The 12,641-nt window shown below is 43.4% G+C and overlaps 1 protein-coding gene across 2 annotated transcripts in view; it reads right to left on the bottom strand.

Moving 5' to 3' along the window:
• FGD1 (FYVE, RhoGEF and PH domain containing 1) overlaps window positions 1-12,641 on the bottom strand; it is a 147,543-nt gene that overhangs the window by 23,259 nt on the left and 111,643 nt on the right. For both annotated transcript variants that reach the window (XM_053696045.1, XM_053696046.1), the window contains exons 8-10: window positions 4,720-4,858; window positions 2,385-2,443; window positions 2,050-2,196 (exon numbers count right to left, since the gene is read on the bottom strand). In XM_053696045.1, the coding sequence (XP_053552020.1) occupies window positions 2,050-2,196; window positions 2,385-2,443; window positions 4,720-4,858 (345 nt within the window). The remainder of the gene's footprint in view (window positions 1-2,049; window positions 2,197-2,384; window positions 2,444-4,719; window positions 4,859-12,641) is intronic.

The raw sequence follows: 12,641 nt of genomic DNA, 5'->3' as shown, positions 1-12,641 counted from the left end.
CTAAAGCTCTCTGCTCTGGCGACATGATCGAATGCTCTCTGCTCTGGCGACATGATCGAATGCTCTCTGCTCTGGCGACATGATCTAATGTTCTCTGCTCTGGCGACATGATCTAAAGCTCTCTGCTCTGGCGACATGATCTAAAGCTCTCTGCTCTGGCGACATGATCTAAAGCTCTCTGCTCTGGCAACATGATCTAATGTTCTCTGCTCTGGCGACATGATCTAAAGCTCTCTGCTCTGGCGACATGATCTAAAGCTCTCTGCTCTGGCGACATGATCTAAAGCTCTCTGCTCTGGCGACATGATCTATTGCTCTCTGCTCTGGCGACATGATCTAAAGCTCTCTGCTCTGGCGACATGATCTAAAGCTCTCTGCTCTGGCGACATGATCTAAAGCTCTCTGCTCTGGCGACATGATCTAAAGCTCTCTGCTCTGGCGACATGATCTAAAGCTCTCTGCTCTGGCGACATGATCTAAAGCTCTCTGCTCTGGCGACATGATCTAATGCTCTCCGCTCTGGCGACATGATCTAAAGCTCTCTGCTCTGGCGACATGATCTAATGCTCTCTGCTCTGGCACATGATCTAATGTTCTCTGCTCTGGCGACATGATCTAAAGCTCTCTGCTCTGGTGACATGATCTAATGCTCTCTGCTCTGGCGACATGATCTAATGCTCTGGCAAGATGATCTAAAGCTCTCCGCTCTGGCGACATGATCTAATGCTCTCCGCTCTGGCGACATGATCTAATGCTCTCTGCTCTGGCGACATGATCTAATGCTCTGGCAAGATGATCTAAAGCTCTCCGCTCTGGCGACATGATCTAATGCTCTCCGCTCTGGCGACATGATCTTAAGCTCTCTGCTCTGGCGACATGATCTAATGCTCTCTGCTCTGGCGACATGATCTAATGCTCTCTGGCGACATGATCTAATGCTCTCTGGCGACATGATCTAATGCTCTCTGCTCTGGCGACATGATCTAATGCTCTCTGGCGACATGATCTATTGCTCTCTGCTCTGGCGACATGATCTAATGCTCTCTTCTCTGGTGACATGATCTAATGCTCTCTGCTCTGGCGACATGATCTAATGCTCTCCGCTCTGGCGACATGATCTAATGCTCTCCGCTCTGGCGACATGATCTAATGCTCTCCGCTCTGGCGACATGATCTAATGCTCTCCGCTCTGGCGACATGATCTAATGCTCTCCGCTCTGGCGACATGATCTAATGTTCTCTGCTCTGGCGACATAATCTAATGCTCTCTGCTCTGGCGACATGATCTAATGCTCTCTGCTCTGGCGACATAATCTAATGCTCTCTGCTCTGGCGACATGATCTAATGCTCTCTGCTCTGGCGACATGATCTAATGTTCTCTGCTCTGGCGACATGATCTAATGTTCTCTGCTCTGGCGAGATGATCTAATACTCTCTGCTCTGGCGACATGATCTAATGCTCTGGCGACATGATCTAATGCTCTCCGCTCTGGCGACATGATCTTAAGCTCTCTGCTCTGGCGACATGATCTAATGCTCTCTGCTCTGGCGACATGATCTAAAGCTCTCTGCTCTGGCGACATAATCTAATGCTCTCTGCTCTGGCGACATGATCTAAAGCTCTCTGCTCTGGCGACATGATCTAATGCTCTCCGCTCTGGCGTCATGCTCTAAAGTTCTCCGCTCTTGCGAGATGATCTAAAGTTCTCCGCTCTTGCGAGATGATCTAAAGTTCTCCGCTCTGGTGAGATCATCTAAAGCTCTCCACTTTGGCGAGATGATCTAAGACATCTCATTAAGTACTATGAGGTCCCTCAAACAATTTTATAATGGCAGATATTAGCTTGAGGGCCAATATCTCACTATGAAGGGTTCTGGATATGAAGGAGACGCAACTACATTGCAATATAATGCTCAGAAAAAGCCCCCAAAGAGTTTGTGAAATTTCTCTCTGTGTCAGCAATTTTTTGGTCATCAAGCCTTAAAGGTGAGGGCCATAGGACCCGTCTGTCTCAACTATTCTACTCATATTGGCATTGTTCACTCACCAGAATGAGGTATCTGTCCTGGGTGGTGCCATTCTTGGCAGAGAGCTTCAGGATGTGCCCTTCCTTTATCAGCTCATTAGTTGGGCTCACTATGTCCTCCTCTCCACCCAGCAGTTCGTACACCTTAAGGAGGTTGTGCATCCGCTCCTGTGAAAGGCAAAGAAAATCACTTCTTGCACTAGTACAGAGGGGAGGGGGCTGGGGGGACAGTGTAAAAAAGGGGCAGTGTGGGTCACATAGGACAGGGGTCATTGAGACATAGAGCATGGGGACAGAGAGCAGTGTGCTTCACTTAGAGGCCGTAGCCCTGTTATTCTCTTATGGAGGGAGCGTACCATTTTCTTTATGGCCACATTGGAGTGTTCGGCTGCTGTAGCTATGAGCTCCAATGACTCTGCAAGTAGAGAGAGGTTATTATAGAACATATTACTGTATGTAACATATATTGTATGTCAGTCAGTAAATGGTCAGATGACAATACTAATGTCTGCTCGGTTCATTCAGAAACTCAGCAACATCCCTTTATTTTGTGTACTACACACCCTACAAGGACTGCAAGCATAAACCCTACAGCTGCTTACTAGGGCGGAGCTGATGAGGTCCAGTAGGTTTAGGCTACAGATTATGTAACACTGTTCCCACTAACTAGATCTGAGAATGGATTTTTGTGATTGGAAGAAACAATGAGCACAAACTAACCGTGTGGTTGATAGTAAAAGTGTGATCATGAAGCAGTTAGAAGCATTAGATAAGTAGAAGATAAAAGTGAACATTTAATTAAAGTGGTCACTTACATCTGATGACGACGTATCTAGAATCTCTCATAAAGTTTACATTACAAATAATTATTTTATGACAAGCTTGTGCCATGTGTACTGAGCTTAACGTGAGTGTGTTTAATAACCAGCAGAGGGCAGTGTAGTGCAATGCACAAACACATAAGCACTCAATAACAGACTCATCCTATCACACAGCATCATCATATTAATGGGATTACGCTTTCGTACATCACACACACACATACACACACACATATGCACACACATACACACATACATATACACGCACACACGCACACACATACACGCACACATACACATGCACACACACACAAATACATACACACATACACATGCACACACATACGCATGCACACACACACACACATACACACACATATGCACACACATACATACGCATGCACACACATACATACACACACACACACATACATACACACATACATACACACATACACATGCACACACATACGCACGCACACACATACGCACGCACACACACACACATATACATACACATACATACATACACACACATACATACATACGCACACACATACATACACATACACACAAATACATACACACATACACATGCACATGCACACACATACGCACGCACACACACAAATACATACACACACATACGCACGCACACACACACATACATACATACATACACACACATACATACACATACATACACACACACAATCATACACATACACACACACACCCATGCACACACACATACACAATCACACACATACACACACACATACATACACACACAATCACACACATACATACACACATACATACATACACACACACAATCACACACATACACACACATACATACACACACATACATACACACACATACATACACAATCACACACATACATACACACACACACACACACATTAACACACACATTAACACACACATACATACACATACATACACACATACATACACACACATACATACACACACATACATACACACACATACATACACACATACATACATACACCCATACATATACACACACATATATACATGCATACATACACACACACATACATACACACAAACATACATACACATACATACACATATAAACATACACACACATACGCACATACATACACACATATACATACACACACATACGCACACACATACATACATACGCATAAATATGCACACACATACGAATACATACACACGCACACATACATACACACATACTTACACACACATACATACACATACGCACATACATACACATACATACGCACATACATACACACATATATACGCCCATACATACACATACATACGCACATACCTATACACACACATACATACATATACATACACACACATACATACGCACATACATACACACATACATACACATGCACACACACATACACACATTATGTATTATTCTTTATTTATAAAGCGCCAACGGATTCCGCAGCGCTGTCCATGGGTAACAAAGATAAAAGGACAGTACAATATGAGACACCAGAATAAAATTTAACAAATACAGAGGGAATTGGGAGCCCTGTTCCCGTGGGAACTTACAATCTAAACATACACACACATACATACATACATACATACATGCACATACATACGCACACATACATACACATAAATACGCACACATACATACGCATACATACACATATACATACAAATACATACGCACACATACATACGCACACATACATACACACATACATACGCACACACACATACATACATACACACACAATCACAAAGACACATACGCACATATACATATTTGTACAAACACACACGTGCATACGCATGCATTGCCCCCTTACGTACTTTCAGCATCTGTGCGGTCCCTAGAGTCCGCCGTCAGCTTCAGAAGATAATCCTTGAGAAGCAGCTCATACCGAGGAATTCTCTGCACAGGCTCCAGCATATGGTGTTGCAGGGTCAGTTTACCGCAGGCTTCTTCCCTCTGGTGTATAGAAGAAAATGATTGTGTGACAATCAGCACTGTCTGTGTACATAGTGTCATTTTATCTCAGTTTACACAATGAGTTTGCCAGACCGTTATAAGTGACACCAATGAAAGGATTTACATGTGACTTGTTCTTACTCACAAAACCGTGACAGTAAATAAACATTCTCTTCTCGGCCTTGATTATAGGATTTGTACCCTTCACTTAAAGGGTTTCAGAAACCAGCTGCACCCTTTCCAGCTCCAGAAATACTCGTGTCTACTCTGTAATTACCCCAGCAGTGCCTTCGCTTAGCTTATTAACATGTAAAAAGGCTCGGCACAGCGTGCGTCTGATAATCACAGAGTATGTTAAATAACCAGCCCCAAGGCTTCGGATTTGTGCATTCAGAGGGAGTTAAGTGTGGGAAAAAGGGCAGATTTATAATGATGTGAGATTTGTGCCTAGTGGTCACATGACCCAGATCTGGACTTGTAATAAAGCAGTGACAGCCAGGGACATGCACAGGAAGACACAACTCTTTACGCTGCTACATAGCGGAATCCATTCTAATCAATGAGCTGCATTTCCACCAATAGTAAGATCTCCAGTTTCCAGGTGATCTAAATCTCTGGTTCCAGAATGAGTTGTTCTGATTACAAGGGCCACAGGCACATTAGTCACAGCAATGCCAGATTTTTTTTTTTTAAAGGGACAGTAAATACCTTGACATTGTAATATACAATGTTTAGTTATGCATAGTAAAACTACTTTGCAATATTTCTCATTATTTATTTTGCCTTCATTTTGTGTAATTTAGCGCTAAAAAAACAGAATTTATGCTTACCTGATAAATTACTTTCTCTTGTGGTGTATCCAGTCCACGGATTCATCCTTTACTTGTGGGATATTCTCCTTCCCTACAGGAAGTGGTAAAGAGAGCACACAGCAAAGCTGTCCATATAGCTCCCCCTCTAGCTCCATCCCCCAGTCATTCGACCAAAGGTTAGGAAGAAAAAGGAGAAACCATAGGGTGCAGTGGTGACTGTAGTTTAAACAAAATTTTTTTTACCTGACTCAATTGCTAGGGCGGGCCGTGGACTGGATACACCACAAGAGAAAGTAATTTATCAGGTAAGCATAAATTCTGTTTTCTCTTGTAAGGTGTATCCAGTCCACGGATTCATCCTTTACTTGTGGGATACCAATACCAAAGCTTTAGGACACGGATGAAGGGAGGGAACAAGACAGGTACCTTAAATGGAAGGCACCACTGCTTGCAAAACCTTTCTCCCAAAAATAGCCTCCGAAGAAGCAAAAGTATCGAATTTGTAAAATTTGGCAAAAGTATGCAGTGAAGACCAAGTCGCTGCCTTGCAAATCTGTTCAACAGAAGCCTCATTTTTAAAAGCCCATGTGGAAGCCACTGCTCTGGTAGAATGAGCAGTAATTCTTTCAGGAGGCTGCTGGCCAGCAGTCTCATAGGCCAAACTGATAATGCTTTTCAGCCAAAAGGAAAGAGAGGTAGCAGTCGCTTTCTGACCTCTCCTCTTACCAGAATAGATAACAAACAGGGAAGATGTTTGTCTGAAATCCTTAGTTGCTTGTAAATAGAACCTTAAAGCACAAACTACATCAAGATTGTGTAACAGACGTTCCTTCTTCGAAGAAGGATTAGGACACAGAGAAGGAACAACTATTTCCTGGTTAATATTCTTGTTAGAAACAACTTTAGGAAGAAAACCAGGTTTGGTACGCAAAACTAACTTATCTGCGTGGAACACCAGGTAAGGTGAATCACACTGCAAGGCAGATAATTCTGAGACTCTTCGAGCAGAAGAGATGGCTACCAAAAACAAAACTTTCCAAGATAACAACTTAATATCTATGGAATGTAAAGGTTCAAACGGAATCCCTTGAAGAACTGAAAGAACTAGATTTAGACTCCATGGCGGAGCCACTGGTTTGTAAACAGGCTTGATTCTGACTAAAGCCTGAGTAAACGCTTGAACGTCTGGTACCTCTGCCAGACGCTTGTGTAAAAGGATAGACAGAGCAGATATCTGTCCCTTTAAGGAACTAGCTGACAATCCTTTCTCCAATCCTTCTTGGAGGAAAGACAATATCCTGGGAATCCTAATCTTACTCCATGAGTAACCCTTGGATTCAAACCAACAAAGATATTTCCGCCAAATCTTATGGTAGATTTTCCTAGTGACAGGCTTTCTAGCCTGAATCAGAGTATCTATAACTGACTCAGAGAAACCACACTTTGATAGAATTAAGCGTTCAATCTCCAAGCAGTCAGACGCAGAGAAATTAGATTTGGATGCTTGAATGGACCCTGTATTAGAAATCCTGCCTCATTGGCAATGTCCATGGTGGGACAGATGACATGTCCACTAGGTCTGCATACCAAGTCCTGCGTGGCCACGCAGGCGCTATCAGAAACACTGAAGCCTCCTGCTTGATTCTGGCGACCAGACGAGGGAGAAGAGGAAACGGTGGAAAAACATAAGCCAGATTGAAGGACCAAGGCGCTGCTAGAGCATCTATCAATACCGCCTTGGGATCCCGGGACCTGGACCCGTAGAGAGGAAGTTTGGTGTTCTGACGGGACGCCATCAGATCCAACTCTGGAGTGCCCCATTGCTGAGTCAGCTGGGCAAATACCTCCGGGTGGAAAAGAAAAGTCTGACAACTTAGAAAATCCGCCTCCCAGTTGTCTACTCCTGGGATGTGAATTGCTGAGAGATGGCAGGAGTGATCCTCCGCCCACCTGATTATTTTGGTTACTTCCGTCATCGCTAGGGAACTCTTTGTTCCCCCCTGATAAATGACGTAAGCTACAGTCGTGATGTTGTCCGACTGAAATCTGATGAATTTGGCCGCAGCTAGTTGGGGCCATGCCTGAAGAGCGTTGAATATCGCCCTCAGTTCCAGAATGTTTATCGGGAGAAGAGTTTCTTCCCGAGACCATAAGCCCTGAGCTTTCAGGGAGTCCCAGACCGCACCCCAGCCTAACAGACTGGCATCGGTCGTTACAATGAGCCACTCTGGCCTGCAGGAAACATATTCCCTGAGACAGGTGATCCTGAGACAACCACCAGAGAAGAGAATCTCTGGTCTCCTGGTCCAACTGAATTTGAGGAGACAAATCTGCATAATCCCCATTCCACTGTTTGAGCATGCATAATTGCAGTGGTCTGAGGTGTATCCGAGCAAAAAGGACTATGTCCATTGCCGCTACCATTAGACCGACTGTCTCCATGCACTGAGCTACAGATGGCCGAGGAATGGAATGAAGAGCTTGGCAAGTAGTTAAGAGTTTTAACTTTCTGACCTCCGTCAGAAATATTTTCATTTCTACCGAGTCTATCAGTGTTCCTAGGAATGGAACTCTTGTGAGGGAGGAGAGAGAACTCTTTTTGATGTTCACCTTCCACCCGTGAGACCTCAGAAAGGCCAATACAATCTCCGTGTGAGACTTGGTTCTTTGGAAAGTCGACGCCTGAATTAAGATGTCATCTAGGTAAGGCGCCACTGCTATGCCCCGCGGTCTTAGAACCGCCAGGAGGGACCCTAGCACCTTTGTGAAAATTCTGGGAGCAGTGGCCAACCCGAAGGGAAGAGCCACAAATTGATAATGCTTGTCCAGAAAGGCGAACCTGAGAAACTGGTGATGATCTTTGTGGATAGGAATGTGCAGGTACGCATCCTTTAGATCCACGGTAGTCATATATTGACCCTCCTGGATCATTGGTAAGATTGTCTGAATGGTCTCCATCTTGAATGATGGGACTCTGAGGAATTTGTTTAGAATTTTGAGATCCAGGATTGGTCTGAAAGTTCCTTCTTTTTTGGGAACCACAAACAGGTTTGAGTAAAACCCCAGTCCTTGTTCTGCAATTGGAACTGGGTGGATCACTCCCATTGTATGTAGATCTTCTACACAGCGTAAAAACGCCTCTTTCTTTGTCTGATCTGTAGACAGACGAGAAATGTGGAACCTTCCCCTTGGAGGAGAGTCCTTGAATTCTAGAAGGTATCCCTGGGCTACAATCTCTAATGCCCAAGGATCGTGTACATCTCTTGCCCAGGCCTGAGCGAAGAGAGAGAGTCTGCCCCCTACTAGATCCGGTCCCGGATCGGGGGCTACCCCTTCATGCTTGGTGGCAGCTGCAGGCTTTTTGGCCTGTTTACCCTTATTCCAGCCCTGGTAAGGTTTCCAGGTTGCCTTGGGCTGTGAAGCGTTACCCTCTTGCTTTGCAGCCCAGAGAAGATGAAGCGGGGCCGTTCCTGAAATTGCGAAAGGAACGAAAATTAGCTTTGTTTTTTGTCTTAAAGGGCTTGTCCTGAGGGAGAGCATGGCCTTTTCCCCCGGTGATATCTGAAATAATCTCTTTCAATTCAGGCCCGAAGAGGGTCTTTCCTTTGAAAGGAATGTTCAAAAGCTTGGATTTAGACAACACATCGGCCGACCAGGACTTGAGCCATAGCGCCCCAAAATGGCGAAACCTGAATTTTTCGCCGCTAACTTAGCTATTTGGAAAGCGGCGTCAGTGATAAAAGAATTAGCTAGCTTTAGAGCCTTAATTCTATCCATAATTTCCTCATATGAGGTCTCCGTCTGGAACGAGTCTTCCAGCGCCTCAAACCAGAAAGCAGCTGCAGTAGTTACAGAAATAATGCAGGCAATAGGTTGGAGAAGAAAACCTTGTTGAACAAAAAATTTCTTAAGTAAACCCTCTAATTTTTTTATCCATAGGGTCTTTAAAAGCACAACTGTCTTCAATTGGTATGGTTGTGCGTTTAGCAAGTGTAGAAACAGCCCCCTCCACCTTAGGGACCGTCTGCCACGAGTCCCGTATGGGGTCAGATATGGGGAACATTTTCTTAAAAACAGGAGGGGGGACAAAAGGGATACCTGGTCTATCCCACTCCCTAGTAACGATATCCGCTATCCTCTTAGGGACCGGAAAGGCATCAGTGTAAACAGGGACCTCTAAGTACTTGTCCATTTTACACAATTTCTCTGGGACCACCAAAGGGTCGCAGTCATCCAGAGTAGCTAATACCTCCCTGAGCAACACGCGGAGGTGTTCTAGTTTAAATTTAAAAGCCAATGTATCTGAATCTGTCTGAGGAGGAACCTTTCCTGAATCAGAAACTTCTCCCTCAGACATCAAATCCCTCGCTCCCACTTCAGAGCGCTGTGAGGGTATATCAGATACAGCTACCAAAGCATCAGAATGTAGCTAAAGCCTTAATATGATTGCACCACAAGTTTCAAAACGATTAACCCCTTAATACCCAAACCGGAGCAGCCTAAAGCCAACACCCGGTTAAATTACTACAGCACCTTGCCACAGCCTTGCTGTGGCCCTACCTGCCCTTAGGGATCAGATTTGGGGGGATATAGCTTCTTTTAGGCCCTCAAACATCAGCAGGACCCTCCATGTGAAGCAGCATGAACTTCTCTGCAATTCTAACTGCGCATCTGAGGCGCGAAATTAGGCCCCTCCCACTCTACTCCGGAGCTGTGAGGCCTAGTAAATCACTCCTAAGTGACTAAAAAACAGCCATGTGGGTAATAACCCCAGAAAGAACCCAAAGGGGCTTTCAAAGTGTCTTGCAAATGATATTTTCCTTAGCTAAACAATCGATTGCCCTGAATAAGTGTCAACCAGCATCATTAGCCCTATAATGTAAGCATTCAATTCCTTACTAAGTCTGTGAGCATAGCTTACCCTCCCCTCATGGGGATATTGTCAGTCCCTTCTAGCATTATCTCAGTCTTGTCAATAAATAAATGACTGAACATACCTTATTGCAGTTCCCCCTGCAAACTGTTCCCCCCAACTGAAGTTTTCTGGTACTCCTCAGTCCTGTGTGGGAACAGCAGTGGATTTTAGTTACAACATGCTAAAATCATTTTCCTCTCAGAAGAAATCTTCATCACTTTTCTGCTAGAGAGTAAATAGTACAAACCGGTACCATTTAAAATAACAAACTTTTGATTGAATATAATAAAAACTACAATTCTAACACCACATTCACTTTACCCTCCCGTAGAGAGACCCTAGTGCTTAGAGCCGGCAAAGAGAATGACTGGGGGGTGGAGCTAGAGGGGGAGCTATATGGACAGCTTTGCTGTGTGCTCTCTTTGCCACTTCCTGTAGGGAAGGAGAATATCCCACAAGTAAAGGATGAATCCGTGGACTGGATACACCTTACAAGAGAAATTGTAGCTTTTCTAATTCTCAGAACTGAAAAAGCACACTGCACACTTCTCAAGGTTAGCCTTGCTACATATCTGTCAATAATAGGCTTTAACAGATAAGAACGGCAAAACAATGCATTTTATACTAACATAATGACAAGGCTAGCATTGTCAGCTGTGGACACAAGAACAAACTACGCAAGTCAAGGGTGTAGTTTGTCTATTGAACCGATGCAGCAAATAAGATGTTAATTTGTTTTAAAAATGTTTAGACATCGCCGACATGTCATTCTATTGCGAGACCACAGAAATGTCTGGTAAGTACAGGTTGTTTACTGTCCCTTTAAGGCACAAAAACATAATTTCTGTAAGAATTTACCTGATAAATTAATTTATTTCATATTGGCAAGAGTCCATGAGCTAGTGACGTATGGGATATACAATCCTACTAGGAGGGGCAAAGTTTCCCAAACCTCATAATGCCTATAAATACACCCCCCACCACACCCACAATTCAGTTTAATGAATAGCCAAGAAGTGGGGTGATAAGAAAGGAGCGAAAAGCATCAACAAGGAATTGGAATAATTGTGCTTTATACAAAAAAATCATAACCACCATAAAAAGGGTGGGTCTCATGGACTCTTGCCAATATGAAAGAAATGAATTTATCAGGTAAATTCTTACATAAATTATGTTTTCTTTCATAGTGACGTATGGGATAGCAAATACCCAAGATGTGGAACTCCACGCAAGAGTCACTAGAGAGGGAGGGATAAAAATAAAGACAGCCAATTCCGCTGAAAAATTAATCCACAACCCAAATCAAAAGTTTTAATCTTTATAATGAAAAAAACTGAAATTATAAGCAGAAGAATCAAACTGAAACAGCTGCCTGAAGTACTTTTCTACCAAAAACTGCTTCTGAAGAGAAAACATCAAAATGGTAGAATTTAGTAAAAGTATGCAAAGAAGACCAAGTTGCTGCTTTGCAATTCTGATCAACAGAAGCTTCATTCTTAAAAGCCCAGGAAGTGGAAACTGACCTAGTAGAATGAGCCGTAATCCTCTGAGGCGGGGATTCACCCGACTCCAAATAAGCATGATGAATCAAAAGCTTTAACCAAGATGCCAAAGAAATGGCAGAAGCCTTCTGACCTTTCCTAGAACCAGAAAGGATAACAAATAGACTAGAAGTCTTTCTGAAATCTTTAGTAGCTTCAACATAATATTTCAAAGCTCTTACCACATCCAAAGAATGTAAAGAGCTCTCCAGAGAATTCTTAAGATTAGGACACAACGAATGGACAACAATTTCTCTACTAATGTTGTTGGAATTCACAACTTTAGGTAAAAATTTAAATGAAGTCCGCAAAACCGCCTTATCCTGATGAAAAATCAGAAAAGGAGACTCACAAGAAAGAGCAGATAATTCAGAAACTCTTCTGGCAGAAGAGATGGCCAAAAGGAACAATACTTTCCAAGAAAGTAATTTAATGTCCAGAGAATGCATAGGCTCAAACGGAGGAACCTGTAAAGCCTTCAAAACCAAATTAAGACTCTAAGGAGGAGAGATTGA

The sequence above is a fragment of the Bombina bombina genome, chromosome 12, assembly GCF_027579735.1.
Source record: "Bombina bombina isolate aBomBom1 chromosome 12, aBomBom1.pri, whole genome shotgun sequence".
Classification (NCBI taxonomy): Eukaryota; Metazoa; Chordata; class Amphibia; order Anura; family Bombinatoridae; genus Bombina; species Bombina bombina.
This window is presented reverse-complemented; position numbering and strand designations above follow the sequence as displayed.